Source organism: Paroedura picta, chromosome 6 (genome assembly GCF_049243985.1).
Source record: "Paroedura picta isolate Pp20150507F chromosome 6, Ppicta_v3.0, whole genome shotgun sequence".
NCBI classification, from domain to species: domain Eukaryota; kingdom Metazoa; phylum Chordata; class Lepidosauria; order Squamata; family Gekkonidae; genus Paroedura; species Paroedura picta.
Window position 1 is genome coordinate 110,706,250 of NC_135374.1, and position 17,978 is coordinate 110,724,227.

General features: G+C 45.8%; 1 protein-coding gene across 2 annotated transcripts; it reads right to left on the bottom strand.

The window, feature by feature from the left end:
* Positions 1-1,434: 1,434 nt before the first annotated feature.
* LOC143840779 (2-oxoglutarate receptor 1-like) lies at positions 1,435-11,678 on the bottom strand. 2 transcript variants are annotated; one of them, XM_077344281.1, is made up of 2 exons: positions 11,594-11,678; positions 1,435-2,507 (listed from the first exon to the last, which is right to left on the bottom strand). In XM_077344281.1, exon 2 carries the CDS (start codon positions 2,495-2,497, stop codon positions 1,448-1,450), a length of 1,050 nt encoding a protein of 349 aa, XP_077200396.1. In that variant the 5' UTR covers positions 2,498-2,507; positions 11,594-11,678; the 3' UTR covers positions 1,435-1,447. The 2 variants fall into 2 exon arrangements, with proteins under 2 accessions (XP_077200396.1, XP_077200395.1); XM_077344280.1 differs by lacking the exon at positions 11,594-11,678 and adding an exon at positions 4,740-4,850.
* Positions 11,679-17,978: the final 6,300 nt, after the last annotated feature.

The following is a 17,978-nucleotide window of genomic DNA, read 5'->3' on the forward strand; positions in this document are numbered from 1 at the left end:
CCCACAACAGACACCCTGTGAGGGAGGTGAGGCTGAGTGAGCCCTGATATCACTGCTCGGTCAGAACAGCTTTATCAGTGCTGTGGCGAGCCCAAGGTCACCCAGCTGGCTGCATGTGGGGGAGTGCAGAATCGAACCTAGCATGCCAGATTAGAAGTCCGCACTCCTAACCACTACACCAAACTGGCTCCCTACACCAAATCACCGAAGCCCAAGGCAGCCAGCACTGCAGCATGGAGGGGAGGGGCAGTGGCGGCTCACCGCTCAGCAGCGCTAACCATCTCAGGCTCCAGGGTTAGCCGAAGTGGCTGAACCGTGCCAGAACGCGCAACCCTAATATATGAAAGAAATGAGACATACAGATCTGTGCTCTTACACTTACCAATTCTCATGGTTTTCACCAGAAAGCTTGTGTGTGTGTGTGTGTAAGAGATATTTACCTTTTAAATATAAATTGCTGTCATGGGTGAATGCTACATGGAGGCCTTTTGTTGATGGACTGATGTTCTACAGTGCCAGACCTTTACTAGGCAGTAAAACTTTTACTGGGCAGCAAAAACAAACAAACAAAAACCCCCATCCTTTCCCCTTGCCTTCTGGCTCTTTCTTCATATATTTAATGACTCCTCTTACAAGCTATTTGGTGCGTGTCTGATATACAGAAGGTCCAGCCTTGCAAGTCTTTGGGGGTAAAAGACCTACAGATCCATACCTTCTCATGGTCAAGGCTTTGTGCATAGCAGTAGTCTTCTGCTTAACACAATTTACAGTCCCTGGATTAACATTTTATGCGCACAATAACATTTTATGAATGGGATCATTACTACCAGAATTCCAGGGGCACCTGACGTAGGTCTGTAAACATCAGGGAAAGTGATGCTGCCTCCATTTTTGGAGAAGAGCCCCAAAGAGAGGGGTCAGCAGCTCCTAAACTGGTTGATACTTTCTGCATTCCAAGAAATGGGATCAAGAATTTCATCCACTTCAGCAGCAGTAGCAGCAGCAGCAGATCAGGCCACAAATACCTCTGTAAATCAGAGAAAGTAAAGATGGAGCAGACACTGTTTTGAAAATTCTGTATTCCACTTGGAGTCCTGGTGAGAAATGCAGGTGATTAATCTAGTAAATAAGCAGAAAGCGATAATAGTATCCTGATGAACTCCTACTCATTTAATATGACACTACTCTGTTCAGCATTTGGGAAAACAAAATGGCAGCTGGTTCAACCTCTCCTGGATAGGAAAGAAACTTGAACCAGCCAGGTATTCCGCACACTGAATCAAGAGTTCTGTGCAAGAACGATGCCTTTCCTATGAATCTGCCTTGCTTGTGGTTCATGTGCCCTCATGGACAGACTGGACAGAGGCATGTGTGGCATTTTACACTCAGAGAGTTATTTTATCACGAGACAACCAGAGCCACAGTTTGGGAAGAGATGTGCACCCATTCATAATTTTAATATAATCCCAGATTTGTTCAGTTCACTGTTACTCCCTGTTGGTTGCAGGTAGTTGCTAAACCGGCATCTGACAAGAGATTGAACAGCCTGCCGGAAATTATCACTGATGATGACATAAAGCAGAAGGTTGGTGCATGTATTCAGGGCAGCCAGCGGTCGACTAATAACATAGATGGCATGGATTCGGTGTTCAACCTCACAGCTGACTGGGTACAGCCTTAATTCAATTCGGGCAATCCGAAAGACATGGAAGGGGAGAAAACACACAAAAAAGTCCGCCAGGAGGAGGAAGGCAAGTTTACGCGCCTTCTGTTTATAAGGATTCTGCACGTGGGGCCCTGTAGCCAAGGTATAGATGACCAGGGCATAGCAAGTAGTCACAGTTATCAAAGGGATATAGAAAATCAAGCCCGTTAAAAGCCAGTTGTACCACCGAATCATATCCAGGTCTTCAGAACTAGTAAGGTCGAGGCAGATCGATTTGTTCTCTTGCTCCGCGGCGGTGATCAAAAGGTTGATGGGCGTCACGACCGCCAGCGAGACGGCCCAAGCGGCCACGCAGGCCACGATAGTCCACGACCTCTTCCGATAGTGAAAGGTCCGCATGGGGTGGACGACCGCCAAGTATCGGAAGATGCTGAAGCAGGTGAGGAAGAGGATGCTGCTGTACAGGGTGAAGTGGAAGCCGAACCGGACGAACTTGCACATGAAGGGCCCAAAGACCCAGTCCTCTCCGTTGGCATAGTAGTGAATCAGGAACGGGAGGCTACTGAGGTACAGTAAATCTGTGCAGGCCACGTTGAACATTATGATGGTGCTGCTTTTCCAGGGCCTCATCTTAAAAGCGTACACCGAAATGGCAATGAGGTTGCCCGGAAAGCTCACGACAAAGATTAAGCCGTAGAGCGGCGGCAGGTAGGCCTGTCGGAGTTCCTCCACGTTTTCGGTGCAGTTCCCGAAAACAGCAAGGTCGTAATTCAGGAGCGTGTCGGTTAGATTGGCTACATCGTCGGATGCAGCTGTGTCCATGGCAAACATTGTCAGACTCCTAGAGGAAAAGAAGAAGAGATTGGTTTGGATCCGATCTGTACAGAGACATTTAGAATCATAGAGTTGGAAGGGGCCATACAGGCCATCTAGTCCAACCCCCTGCTCAACGCAGGATCAGCCCTAAGCATCCTAAAGCATCCAAGAAAAGTGTGTATCCAACCTTTGCTTGAAGACTGCCAGTGAGGGGGAGCTCACCACCTCCTTAGGCAGCCTATTCCACTGCTGAACTACTCTGACTGTGAAAAATTTCTTCCTGATATCTAGCCTATATCGTTGTATTTGAAGTTTAAACCCATTACTGCGTGTCCTCTCCTCTGCAGCCAACAGAAACAGCATCCTGCCTTCCTCCAAGTGACAACCTTTCAAATACTTAAAGAGGGCTATCATGTCCCCTCTCAACCTCCTTTTCTCCAGGCTGAACATTCCCAAGTCCCTCTACCTATCTTCATAGGGCTTGGTCCCTTGGCCCCAGATCATCTTTGTCGCTCTCCTCTGTACCCTTTCAATTTTATCTACGTCCTTCTTGAAGTGAGGCCTCCAGAACTGCACACAGTACTCCAGGTGTGGTCTGACCAGTGCCGTATACAATGGGTCTATGACATTTCTCCTAAAGCAGGTGGCGACCATTGTTATAAAAATATATAAAGCAATCAAACAAACATTGCAACAACAACACCTGTTCTGTTGCCCAATGTGTGCAGGTAGTTGCAGGTACGCTGCAGCTGAGAGCTTTCTGCACATGCCCAGAGGCACCCCTTTAGTATTAAATGTCCCAGCATTGAGAGTCAGTTAAGGAGCCAACAGCCGCTACTGAAGAGACAGGACTGTGAAACAGTAAAAACTTGTGAGATTTCTAAGAAAGCAAGAGGGGACAACACACACCTCTCTGTGTGTGCAAGTTCTGCAAGGCAGCTGAATTGAATTTGAAAAACAAGATATGTGAGACTTCTTTTTGCCCTTGCTCACAGCGCCTGAATGCTCACATTTCCTCACAGTTGTGCACACACGTAAACACAGCGAGCGAGTGAAGAAACCCAGCATTCTGTGCTGCCGCCTTCCTCTCAATTCCTCTGTACTCTTCCTCCTCCCACAACAGACCCTCTGCTCCCACCCCCAGTCCCTCAGAAAGAACCGGTATGTGAGTCTGACAGGCCAGAAGGTTGGTACCAGGATAGATTCAGAATACAAGTTGGTTTTTCAGTACCCAAAGGAGTCTCAAAGCAGCTTACAATCGCCTTCCCTCCCTCTCCCCTGTGAAGTAGGTGGGGCTGAGAGAGCTCTGAGAGATCTGTGATTGGCCCAAGGCCATGCAGCTGGCTGCTTTTGGAGGAGGAATGGGGAATCGAACCCAGTTCTTCAGATTAGAGGCCACCACTGTGCCACACTGTCTCTCCCATAACTGCTTTGTGGGTATCTCCTCCCTCCCCACTATTTGTAGCATTAGTTAAATTCTTGGTGCAGGTCCGCAAATACCTGTGCAACAACACTTAGGAGTGGGCCACTGTGTGCCACTGTAAGCTGATCTGATACTCCTTCAGAAGAAGTGGGGTAAAAAAAACCCCAGCTCTTTTCTTCTCCTTATTTAACCCCCTTCCCCTCGGGTGCATCGCAAGTGAGCATTGCCGGCAGTGTGCCGATTCACCAATGACTGGTTTGATTTTAACTCTATGCTTGGCACATGCAAAAATAAGAATTAATGATAAATAACTTAGCCTGTAGCATTCGCTGTTGACCGGTCTCTGCCATATCCTAAAGTTTACCTTACTGGTTGGGCATCCCCAAAGCTCCTGCTTCTATCTGGGAATTAGAAGACGGAAAAGAAACTTCTAGGCCAGGGGTAGTCAAACTGCGGCCCTCCAGATGTCCATGGACTACAATTCCCAGGAGCCCCCTGCCAGCATTCGCCTGCGAATGCTGGCAAGGGCTCCTGGGAATTGTAGTCCATGGACATCTGGAGGGCCGCAGTTTGACTACCCCTGTTCTAGGCAGTGTGGAATCGCCCCAGTCTTGTCAGATCCCAGCAGCTGACCAGGGTCGGCACTTGGAAGGGAGCCCACCCAGGAAGGCTCTGCAGGGGGAAGGCCATGGCCAACTCCTTTGCTTCGCACTTCCCTTGCTGGGGTTGCCGTAATTGGGCTGCCGCTCGTTGGCCCATCTCACACAGAAAGGCGCTGATCCCGTCGCTTGGGGAGAGAGATACACGCCGGAAGGCAAAATGGATGCTTCTCACCTACTGATGCTGCTCGGAGAAGGCAAAGGGGTCCATTTCCACAGGTGCTGGGAGAGAGAAATCGGTTCAGGCAGTGTGGCCGGGAGGGGAAAGAGTTCTGCCCCAACGTGAGTGCCCTGCAACCTCGTGGAGTGCTTGTGTTTGTGTCTGGCTGCCTCCCGTCCCACCCTTAGCGGTAGAAACTGCCTGCAGCCTGACTGAGCTGTCCTGGGTGCCTCGGGGCTGGCAAGGGAGGCTTCCCAGAGGAGACGTGACTCAGCACTCGGCTTTAGCCATCCATCACGGCTGATCTGTCTGAAGGGAAAGTGACTTGCAGTGCCATCCTATGGACACTCACTAACCGGGGTGGGAAGGCTGGTTTCTTCCGCAGAAGAAGGGTTGGGTTATGTACCCTGCTTTTTTCTACTACCTGAGGGAGTCTCAGGGCAGTTTACAATCGCCTTCCCTTTCTTCCCCTACAACACACTCCTTGTGAGGTAGGCAGGGCAGAGAGCTCTGAGAGAACTGTGACTGGCCCAAGGTCGCCCAGCTGGCTGCCTGTGGAGAAGTGGGGAATCCAATCTGGTTCTCCAGATTAAGAGGCCACCGCTCTTAACCACTACGCCAAGCTGGCTCTCAACTGCTTGAGGTTCCAGAATTCAGGATCTTACCCAAAGAAAGGATCCTGCTGACATTTTTGTCGAGATCCATTTCAAAGAAATGCCATAAAAATGTGAGTACCACACTTTCTACAAACAGCCGGTGTAATTTCTGGTCCCAAACCATCAAAGCCTTTTGTACAAGGAACCATTTGTTTTGGAAAAGGGGTTTTCTTACTAGTTCATGAGATCTTTCTGTACTATCCCCCTGTTCAGTTAGGTTTGGATCATGTGTCCAGTTAGGTTTGGATCCTCAGGATTTGCGTAACAACCTCTCGCCTTGGAGGCAAAGAGGTACCTTAGAACAGAGCAAGGCGCTCCACTAGCAGAACAAATACTTAGGATCTAGCACTTGGTTATTACAGAGGATTAGACAGGTGCATTCCATTGTTTACCCTGTTGTGATCCCAGCTTTTTTTTTTTAAGGGGCTGGGATCTTTTTGCATTGTTATAGCACACTGCTGAACTTAAAGTGCTTTCGTGTGGTTCTCAAATGTGTTATATCCCCTGTGACAACCTTGCCATCCTCATCCCCACATGCAAGAGTCTAGACCAGGGGTAGTCAACCTGTGGTCCTCCAGATGTTCATGGACTGCAATTCCCAGGAGCCCCTGCCAGCAAATGCTGGCAGGGGCTCCTGGGAATTGTAGTCCATGAACATCTGGAGGACCACAGGTTGACTACCCCTGGTCTAGACAGCTTTACTAGGAAGGTGTACTAACTTCCATTCAGTTCAGTGGGGTTTATTTCCTGGAAAGATTGCTTAGACTGTCAACATTACCTTGTTCCATGTGTTTTAACCCTACAGCCTCAATTCCACTTGGCATTTTGTCCCCCTGACCCTCAGCAGGTCATTTGCAACTGTGTGTGAGAGAGAAAGAGACTGCATTGGGTTGCAAGGTGTCTCTCATGCAGCTGCAGGATCCAACCCAACGACATTTCTATGTCTCCACTGGCCTGCGTATTGTCTTTGAAGTTGTAAGAAAAGAAGTTTCAGACTGGGACACCACTTTTATAGGGATGTAGGCATAACACAGATAACCCCAATTACCTCTGTTTTATAGTAGCACATACAGATAAGGATAGTGACTCAGATGTGGTGACTATGATTGTGTACTTTAAATGAATTCATTGCCTTAGCCACTCATGAAACATCGTATCTGAAATGCCCATATATTGTTATTTGGGTGGGGTCAAGACATCCATTGCGTCTAGGAAAATCTTAATATATTTACTTAATTTATACCCCACTTCTCTCCCCAACTGGGAACCAAAGCGGCTTATAGCATTCTCCTTTTTTCCATTCTGTTCTCTCGACGAAAACCACAGTGAATTTGGCAATCGGGTTTTTCTCCTTAGTATGCAGAGGGAAAAGTTTTTGAGGGAAAATTTGGAAAAAGAAGAAATATGCAGAGTTCGTGAACAGGATGTGAATTAAAGGGATATTGGCTTCAATTCAGCAATAATCAGAATCATGCAGAAAGGGCCAAAGTTAAATTCTTATCCATTTTGGGATGGAGGACAGCTGTTACTTACTGTATATACTCACATATAAGCTGACCCGCATATAAGCCGAGAGATCTAATTTTACCACAAAATCTGGGCAAATTTATTGACTCACATATAAGCCGAGGGCGGGAAATGCTCCATCATCACAGGATCTCCTATCCAGCCCCCCCCCCACAACAAATACAGAAAAGTCAAGAATATGAATAGCTGCTGGTTTTTAGACCCCACTTTCCACTAAGCAAAGGAGCCTCAAAGTGGCTTACAATTGCCTTCCCTTCTTCTCTTGATGCTAGACACCCTGAGAGAGCTCTGACAGAAATGCTCTGTGAGAACAGCTCTGGCAGGAGAGCCAAACGGTGCTCCTCCCAGGCCAGCAAACCAGAGTAAAACGACAGTACCCGAAGTTGGCAACCTACTATAAGTACAACAGGATCCTATAATTTGCCAGGAAAGGATAGCTCATTTCAGTACAGACACCAAAACTACGCTAAGCATGTAGGGCATCTGAATTTGTGCTTGTGAAGCCAATGCCATGTTACACACAGTACAGTGACCCTCTGCATTGCTGTTGTAGATGTGTTTGTTTTCCAGTAGTAAAATTGGAGGCGGGCTCTACTTTTTGCCTCAGGAAAGTTTCCTTCTGGCTGAGGAGGAATATAAACTATCTGCTAGCTGAAGAGCCCGTTTCCTGTGTGTCTGTTGGAGCAGGGCAAGTTCCAGATTTTGTGGGGAGGACTGAGCAGAGGGTTTCCAGAACCCCCCTCCACACCCACTCACCCGCATGTTCCACAACCTGCCTGTGCACGCCTCCTTGCCGTGCTCACACTCACCGTTCTCTGCAGTCTGTTGCCCTGTCCCTGAGGCACTTGGATGGTGAAGCACACACAAGTGAGAGGTCAAGGCCAAGGCATGTTGTGGTGGTTGGCCGCAGTGGGCCCTGACAGCTGCCCCCACCCTCCTGGCAGTTATGTGGGCACCATCCCTGATTCTGGGCATTTTCCTGATTTGAATAGCAGCAAGTGCAGATTTGGTGGCATAGTTCCCTGAGGATGGGTATGTCTTCTGGGTCTGTGCTTAAGGGGGGGAACAGATTATTTTACCACGTAGTGATATTCCACTGGCTAGTGGAAGCTGATGGGAAGCAAACAAAGCCAGAACACAAAGCCAGGCACAACAAGCAAGCTCCTTTGTGGATGGATGATCTGGGCACACAGGCGTCTCCAAATGGTATGCTTGAGAGAGCCAGTGTGGTGTAGTATTTAAAGAACGTTGGACTCTAATCTGGAAATTCCTCACTGCTCCTCCATATGCAGGCAGCTGGGTGATCTTGGGCCAGTCACCGTTCTCTCAGTGCTCTCTCAGCCTCATTGACCTCACAGGATGCCTGTTGTGGGGGAAAGAAGGGAAGATGTTTGTAAGCCGCTTTAAGTCTCTGTTGGGTAGTAAAAAGTGGGGTACAAAAAACAGCTCTTCTTCTTCTCTTCTGTGTGTGCAGGACCACATGATTTGGCCCCAAGGCAACAGCCAGCAATAGCTTACTGTCTCTTGGGCACATCATTTCAGTCCAGACTCCTCTTCCTCCTCCTTCAGACTTTGAATTGATTTTCTAAACACTACGTTTCCTCATAGGCACAGAGGCAACCGTCTGTATACAGCAGCCTTTCTCAACTTTTTTTACCGTTGAGAAACCCTTGACACATCCTTCAGGCTTTCAGAAACCCCAGAAGTGGTGCGATCGTGCATAACAAGGCTGGAAAGCCTAACTGCGTACACGCCCACCCAGACCCCCTCCTCTTCCCTTCCTCTCCAGGCCCAGCATGGCCCATTTTGGGAGGGGGAGGCAGGTCAACATGATCATATATGATCACATGCCCCAATAAATGTGTAAGAAAACTGTAAAATATATGAAAAATTCATTAACTCCTACCCATTCAGGAAATCCTTCTAGGGCTGTCAAGAAACCCCAGGGTTTCATGAACACCTGGTTGAGGAAGCTGGGTATACAGACAGGGAGCTCAATGTGGGGGGGGGGGCATTCCCCTGCCAGCAGTAAGCTGCATCTGTCATGCTATCTTAATGTTTATTAGTGACATACGCTAAAGACAGACAGACAGACAGACAGACTGAGGCCACAGCAAACCAGACAAGATGGGATGGAGACATCAGCAAGGAGGATGGATCTGAGATTTCTCAATGTCTTTGCTGCTGTTTCATGACAGCCATGCAGCTTCTGTAAGACCGTTTATGCACTGGGAACTTCACTGCCCCAGCTCCTGAGCAGGAGCACAAATCAGGGGCGGATGAGGCACACAGGGCCAAATGCTCCCCCGTGTGGATACAGGAAGAGATGGGGCAACCTGCCGCAACTTAAACTCCAGCCTGCAGCCTGCATGAAACCTCCAGTGCGTAAACGGATTAAGAGAGTACAGAGATCTTGTAAGTTCCCAAAAGGTCCCTGATTTTCCAGGCTTCTCTGAGAATAAAGTCAATTGGGACATCGGGATGCTGGTGTCATACGTTTATGTTACAAATGTTGCAAGTGACACTGTTCAGCACTTAAAATGCTAGCTCTGCACCAAGCAAGATGTAGACTACATATCTGGGTTATCTCTGACCCTACACTTGTTTTTATGCTGTTTCGGATGTTCCTGATATTGACCTTGTTTAAAGATGCCCTTGCCGGGCCAAACCCTTTCCTTGTTTATATTGCACACTTCCTCATAGTTTTCTTATCTCTCTCTCATGTACATTCTTTCCTTGCAAGGCGTATTCCACTCTATTTCATGTGTGTTTGGAATTTCCTTGGTGCCAACACCATCCTCCATTTATCAAATCCAATGATAAAAATATTTACATTTACTTTCTTCGCTGCTTAGGATAAAACCTTGACCGCATTTCCTTGGCAAGAGGGCATCTGTGGCCAAAAGAGACGGAATTCTTACTGGGTTGGTAAAACTGTGGACTGGTGCCTATTAATTGGTTACCAGGGGTCCATATTCTGAAAATTCCTGAAGTTTCGTTTTTGGGGGGTGGGGGGAGGGGTGAAAGCCTTTGGATGTGGGGTCAGAGGAGGTTGGTGGGATCTTACCTTCCCCCACAAGTGTTTTGAGATCCCATGCTTATCAGCCTTGGAGTTCAGAAGGAGGGCAGCTATTTTGGGTGACAACAACTTACTCAAACAATAACAAGAGAGTATATTTATAAACCATGAAAACAGCATGGCTCCAATTTAAAAAAAATGGCTAGTTTCCACACTGTTTTGGTAACGTGTGTAGTGGGAAAAACATCCGAGGACTTGTCACATGATTATATACAACATACTCATGTCTCCCCCTCCTTGGGAGTTGACACCTTGTTTTGGGGAAGAACTGTTCATCATTTGACATCAAGGGTATGTGGGACAGGGTCTTCTCTGTGGTGACCCACTCATTGTGGAACTCTCTCCTCAGGGACAGGTCTGTCAAGGCAGGGGTAGTCAACCTGTGGTCCTCCAGATGTTCGTGGACTACAATTCCCATGAGCCCCTGCCAGCAAATGCTGGCAGGGGCTCATGGGAATTGTAGTCCATGAACATCTGGAGGACCACAGGTTGACTACCCCTGTGTCAAGGGCACTCTGTATTGAATTCCATGAGGTTGGTAAAGACCGGAATATTCTGGTAACCAATTGTAAGGGCTGTTTTAATGTGTGAACACTTCGCTCAGTTTTATACTAAGAACAATAAACTAGTCATGTGGGTTTTATTGGGTCGTTTAATGGTTGGATGATTACAGCAACAAAGAGGTGGTACTGTTGAAACCAATTGTAAATGTATTTTTTAAAAATAGGGTTCACATGTCTGCACTGTTTAAAGCATCCCTGAGAGAACTGGCCCAGGATCACCCAGCCTCCTGCATGTGGAGTAGGGGGGGAATCAAACCCAACACTCCAGATTACAGGCTGTTGCTCTTAACCACTACACCACACTGACCTGGCTCTCCCTGACCCACTCCAACTTTCACAATGATTGGACCATGGGGTCTACTTCCAGGGGTTCTGAAAGAGGGTGCCCCCATCTGATCCATTCTATCCAATGGGACTCTTGTTGCCCTACTCTGGGCATGCTCCAGTTTGCCTACACCCTTCTTCAATTGTGGCACCCAAAAATGAACACAGTACTCTAAGTGAGGTCTAATGGGAGCAGAGTAAAGTGGTACCATCACCGTGTGCAATCAGGATACTATACTTCTGATACTTCTGAAAATCCCATTCGCCTTTTTAGTCACTGAGTCATACTGCTGACTCTTGTTCAGTGTATGGGTCCACTAAGACTAGATTCTTTTTGCACATATTACTGCCAAGACAAGTCTCCCCCATCCTATAATGTTGTATTTGATTTTTCTTGCCTAAATGTAGAACTTTACATTTATCACTACTGAAATTCATTTTAGCCTAGTTCTCCAGCTTGCCAAGATCATCCTGCATCCTGATTCTGTCTCCTACTGTGTTTGCTACCCCTCCCATTTTAGAATCATCTGCAAATTTAATAAGCACCTCCTCTATTTCTTCATCCAAATCATTTATAAACATGTTGAACCACACAGGACCCAGGAGAGATCCCTGAGATACTCCACTTGTCACTCCTCTCCAAGGGGATAGCACACTTTGGATGCCATCTGTCAACCAGTTATTAATCCACCTAACAGGACCCATATACCTTTTACTCACTTATCAACAAGAATGTCATGTGGAACCGTATCAAAAGCTTTACTGAAATCAAGGTAAATTATGTCTACAGCATTCCCCTGATCCAGCAAGGTAGTAACTTTCTAAAAAAAAAAGAGAGAGATCAGATTAGTCTGACGTGACTTGTTCTTGAGAAACCTGTGCTGACATCTGCTCTAACTGCTCAAGGACCAATCGTTCAATGACTTGTTCTAAAACTTTGCTGACTATAGATGCCAAGCTGATGGGTCAGTAGTTACCTGGATCCTCCTTTTTTTCTCTTCTTGAAGATGGGGACAATATTTGCCTGCCTCCAATCTTCTGGAACTCAACCTGTTCTCCAAGAATTGTTAAAGAACTGTGTTAATTAATTTTTTTAATAAAAACTTTTTATACCATGCCCCACAGGTCACAAATGATGTTCCACCCTGATTTAGCAAAGTGTGTATTTTAAAATTGTAGCTGCAGAATAAATACACTGGTAGATAAAGAATAGTGTATGAAGTGGGCATAGAATCCAGTCAAGATTAAAGGCCTGCTGCTCAAAAAATCTGCAGGAAGATGTACATGCGTAATGGGTCCAAGACGGCCATTACCAAATGATAAGCAAAAACTATGGAGCTTAAAATAATCACGAAGCCATATGACTTCTTAGAATATTACTTTTAATATGTGAGACCTGTGAGTCATCAAAATGACATAACCACAGATGATATTAACCTCATACCACATGGGATACAATTGACCTGTAGCTGCTGAATCAATATATGTATAAAACTTCAACACTAGGTGGTACTGTTAGACAGTGAATACACAGCTATCTTAACAGAAATGAAAAATAAGAAAACCTATATTTATGCAACAGGAGATAGTGCTGGAAAGTCTTTGCAATAGTGCTTTAAATATAGTGGGCTCAGTTATCTCAGCCCATAGCTTACCAATGAAAAGTTCTGTCCCCTGAAAACACTGTAAAAGCAGAATGAATAATTCACAAAAGTAAATAAATAAATTTAACCCGTTCACAATTAATCCTTTTTAAATGGATGAGCTAAGCTATCTCCCAGAGGTCCTAAATGAATTCGGCTTTCTAATTAATTTGTTTATTTGCATGTTTGTGTACCCGCCATTTGTCCCGTCAACCCTAGCCGAGGGACGAAATGTGTGGAAGGACACATCATTCTGTCCCGTGCTAAAAGCTGAAATAACATTCAGGGAGGTGTATATGTCCACCTAAAAGAACCAAACCTGAAAGAACACCTGAGATTAATATAAAGCATATTGGACCAAACAGAACCCCAAATCCAATTGCACAGCGGTTTTTCAGTGACTGATTAAAAAGCCTTCTAAAGAGACAGCTTCATAAGCTCTGCAAGATTCTTTTGACTCCACGCCAAAATCACAGGCCATGTAAAGCAGGTTAAAAAAAAGAAACTCCATCAACCAGTTATGACAATGGGGACGAGTCTTTAGGTGTGTAGATATTCTTTCCGACAAATTCTGTATATTCACTGGACATTTTTATGACCTGTTTTTTCCAGTGTTATTACTGAATTATACTGTACTTATCCCTATGTTCCCCCATGTTCTATGTCAGGGGTAGTCCAACTGCGGCCCTCCAGATGTCCATGGATTACAATCCCCATGAGCGAATGCTGGCAGGGGCTCATGGGAACTGTAGTCCATGGACATCTGGAGGGCCGCAGTTTGACTACCCCTGTTCTATGTAAACCATCTGGGGCTGCAGGGGAGGGCGGTATATAAGTATGAATGAGTGAACGAACGAATGAACAGTGGGAGACCTTTGTTGTATATTTCTCTGGAAGTCATTTTTCAGTGTCTAGCAAACCTTCAGTGTAGTTTGGGAGGGAGAGATTTTGTCCCTCTGGAGGAGCTACAGGAATTGCCTGAGGAGAAGGGGAGAGATGTTTAAGAGAAAGAAGGGGGGGGGGAGATTTTGGAGGCACAGGCATGGTCTGTGGAAGGAACTCAAAGCAGAGCTCCTCCTCCATTTCCTCACAACCACCACAACCACTCTGCGAGTCAAGTTTGGCTGAGGGTGACTGGGCTGCCAATTCTGGTTTTGGAAATTTCTGGAAATTAGGGAGTGGAGCCTGGGGAGGGCCGTGTTCAATGAGGAAAGGTACATCAGCAGGACCTAACGCTATGGAAATCACCCACCAAAGCAGCCATCTTCTCCAGGGGAACTCCTCTATGTAGCCTGGTGATGAGTTGTAATTCTGAGAGTTCTCCAGTAGGAGTAGTGGGAATTCGAACTCATGTCTCCTAGCATTTCAGTCAGATATTCTATCACCACACCACGTCCAGATATGTTTTCCAGGTTCCCTCTGACCACTGCTTGCCAGATGTAGTTTGGGAAATTCCTGGTGATGTGGGGGGCAGAGTCTGAGGAGGACAGGAACCTCATTGGGGTACGATGCCGTAGAGTCCTTCTCCAAAGCTTCCATTTTCTCCAAGGGGGCCTGATCTACATTGACTGGAGATGAGCTGTAATTCCTCCCCCCTGGAGGCTGGCAGCCCTAGGGATCACATCTGCTGTTGGCCTTACAGAACTCATCTTAAATTGATGACAAAAATATTCTACACTGAAGATTGTCCGTGTGTGCGCTAAGATTGCTCAGTTTTCCTTTTCGTTTCTGTCAAACCTCGCCGAAAGGAATGTGTAAATTCAAAAGCTGGCATTTGTTTCTCCGCTTTGTGCGGCAAAGAAAGGCTTATCGGAAGGACCTTTGAGTTTGCTGTGGACACTGGCGTCATCACGAGGCTGTTTTCCAGCATGTCTAAATCTTAAACTTTAAAGACAAAGAGACAAGGTTAATGCAGCCTTCACAGATGTCTTAAGAATAGCAGTGTACTTGGAGAGCCCATCCATAAAGCCTTCCCTGGCTGTATAATTATCTTATTAATTGGAACATTATTTACTAGGAGTCCTCCCTGCTCAGCGGGCCCCTGTTTCCGAAATGGCTGCAGCACTCAGTCCTCAGCAGGCTGCCGGCAAAAGGCGCAAGTGAGGGAAACAGTGGAACGGCTCTGTAAGTGCTCCTTAATGAATCGAGTCCGTGCAGCGAGCAGAGATGACTCAGAGAATCTCCTTTCCAGTCGGAAGGAGAGGTGACCCGTTCAAGGTTGGCCAGCCTTGCAGATATTCATGCCCTCTTGGAAGGGACAGAAGACAGTCCATTTGAAATTTTGCTTTAACAAAAAAAGAAGGAAGAGGAGGAAAAGGAAAAGAAATCGCAGCCAAGGAAAAAGAAGCAAGAGTCCAGTAGCCACCTTGAAAGGCCAGTGAAATTTGTGGCAGGGTAAGAACTTTTGTGAGTCACATCTCAGTTCTTTAAAAGTGAGCCATGACTCATGGAAGTTCATGCCCTGCCACAAATTCTACTAGGTGTTCTTTTTCGAAGAAGTAAGCTGTGACTCACAAAAGTCATACTCTTGTCAGAAATTTTGTGATGTCTTTAAGGGGCTAATGGACTCTTACTGTTTTCTACTGCTACAGACAGACTAACACAGCTACCCATCTTGGTATAGCAGCAAAAAAGAAAAACGTTAGGGAAAAGGGCACTAGTTTCATGTTTATTCTTGGGAAGAAATCTGAGATGCACTTTTCTAAAAAACAGAAAGCGTGTATATTCGTTTAAGTCAAGCTTTCTCAGCCAGGGTTTCATGAAACCCTGGGGTTTCTTGAAGACCCCCAAAAGAGTTTCATGAATGGTAAGAGTTAATTAATTGTTTATATATTTTTGAAATTGGTTAACTATTTGTCAAGTCATGCAGACTCACCCCACCCCCAAATGGCCAATGGTGGACCTGAAGGGGGAGGAAAGGGGTGGGCATGTACACAGCTATGCTTCCTAAGATTATTCTGCATGATCGTGCAACTTCTGGAATTTCTTGAAGCCTGAAGAATGTTTCAGAGGTTTCTCATTGGTTAAAAAGTTGATTAAAGCTGTTTTTCAACATCAGTTTGGTTATACATAAAAAATCAGATTAGGGAAAAAATATTTTAAAAAGTCAGCTAAAACCAGTTTGTCATAAACAATCAATGCTAAAGAATCAACCTTGATAATAAATAAACGAACAAATAAATAAATAAATAAACCTGCCACATCTTGTATGTAGCTATGAGTTTGTGGAAATAAAAAGAACCTTATATGATGTGTCCCTATAGTCTGTAAGAGACAACTCCCATAAGGCATTGTACGATGGCTACAACTATCATGTTCTCAAGTCGCACACTGAAAATATTTGAATGCTCCATGTAGGCCATAGAGCAGTGGTTCTCAACCTTCCTAATGCCACAACCTTTTAATACAGTTCCTCATGTTGTGGTGACACCACCAACCATAAAATTATGTGAGTGTTCTTTCACAGAAATTAAACCGAAACTGGCAACTTTAATGTGGTGTTGTGCATTTTGCTGTTTGCCAGACTGGGACTTAACAGAATAAAATGGAGATGGGTTTTCAGATCTACATCACTTTAATTAATCCTTGCATAAATTATCTTTCTTTTAAATTACACCTATGTTCTGGACATATTTATTAATTAGAATTATTTTGGCACTTGGCGGCAATATACTAACAAGTACTTAATAGGAAATATTGGAGGCTTGACACTTCAACACGGTCAATCAAAGTGAAAAATTCCATATTTCACAGAAAGTTAGAAAGCTCAGAGGATTTTTTGTGTGATGTCAGCTGCCTCCACTCTGGGTGCGACTGGTATATAAATTCAATTATAAATAACATTATTGAAATGTTCTGTGGAGGCTCATAATCCTGGCACTTTCTTCTTACTCGTAGGCACGATAAGAGTTTTTCATGACGACAGCAGTCTCCACTCTTCTAATTTGATATAGAAAGTATAAACTCAATAGAATCCAGGAAACTTTAAAATAAACGCAGTTCATGACAGCTGAAAAAGACAGGGACCCACTAAAACACCTTCTACTGTATCTGCTGGAAGGATTACAGTTTTTCGTTTTACCTCCATCCAAGCACACAGGCAGGGGACTGCCTGCCTCACACCATGCCAGAGCCCGCAGATGGCATTAATCTGTCAGAGAGGAATTGGCCATGGTTGGTTCTTGGAAGGATCATGACAACACTCTGAATATTATGAGTCGTCTGTGTGTTCTTAGCTGATGCAAGACTTCATTGAGCTGATTAGCAGACTTGGGTTTTGATAGGTTAACCCAGGGGTAGTCAAATTGCGGACCTCCAGATGTCCATGGACTACAATTCCCATGAGCCCCTGCCAGCGAATGCTGGCAGGGGCTCATGGGAATTGTAGTCCATGGACATCTGGAGAGCCACAGTTTGACTACCCCTGGGTTAACCTCATAACCACCAGAAACTGGTTGTTTTTCTCATTTTTTGAAAGAAGTTCGGTATTCTTGATATATGTGGTTCCCTGCACAGTTGTTTTTAAATCCTTTTTAAAAGGCTATTGGTGCGAGGAGAGCTCTGCAGAGCCTGCAAAATGGAGCTCTTCTGCCAAACATCTGTTGAGGCCAGTGAACTAACCACATCGATTAGGCCCTCCAGAATCCCCCTCCTATTCAGATATGCCCACCAGACATATTGTGGGGCAATCCCGGCCTTACCAATTTGCTGGTTCTGGTCGGAATGTTAAATGTGCTGCTGGTATTGTTGATTGTTGTTCACGCCTGAAGCAGCCAGTGGGAGGGAGGGGCAGTGCGGTCGCTGGCGCACCAGTCTGCGCATGCACGCAGGTGCAGGGCTCTGAGCCTGTATGCATGCGCGAACTGGCGCACCGTTGCCCGCGCCACCCCTCAGCTCCCCACGCCGTGGTGCTGCCAAACCCTAATTGATGCAGTTACTGAATTTATGTTATATCTGTCATTGGATTTCACGTTTTCTGTGACGTTTTCTGTGCCCCGTGTTGCAAAGGACGCCGGTATAAAAATGTAAGAAGCAAAATTAAAATTACAGTTGTGTTCCACAGGGATTCTGTCATGAACCAAGCAGGTCAGCAGCAGGAGACTCAACCAACAGACATAGCTACCAGAGTCCGAAGAGGATTTAAGAAGAAAAGGTCTTTATTGGAGAATCTTTGCCGGCTATAACATCACTTTTGCACGCAGACAGGGACTTTGACAGAGACACATAACAGGCGCATAACAAAGGGAGGCAAAACCTTATACAGGGGATGAGGGGGGAGAGGCCAAAGTGGGAAACGGTTCTGGTGGGAAAAGGGATTCTCACGGGAGAGGACATATAGGACCTTTGATCTAGGAGTTGCAAAAGCCAGGCTGGCTTTTCTCAGGCCAGCCAGATGTTGTTTTGACTCAGTTCTGTGATCGAGGCCGTTTCTAAAGCAACCAGATAAGGGGGGGGGCGCAGCA

Bases quoted from the DNA above. Each gene is read 5' to 3' on its own strand.
- LOC143840779 (XM_077344281.1), bottom strand. From the start codon at position 2,497: ATGTTTGCCATGGACACAGCTGCATCCGACGATGTAGCCAATCTAACC.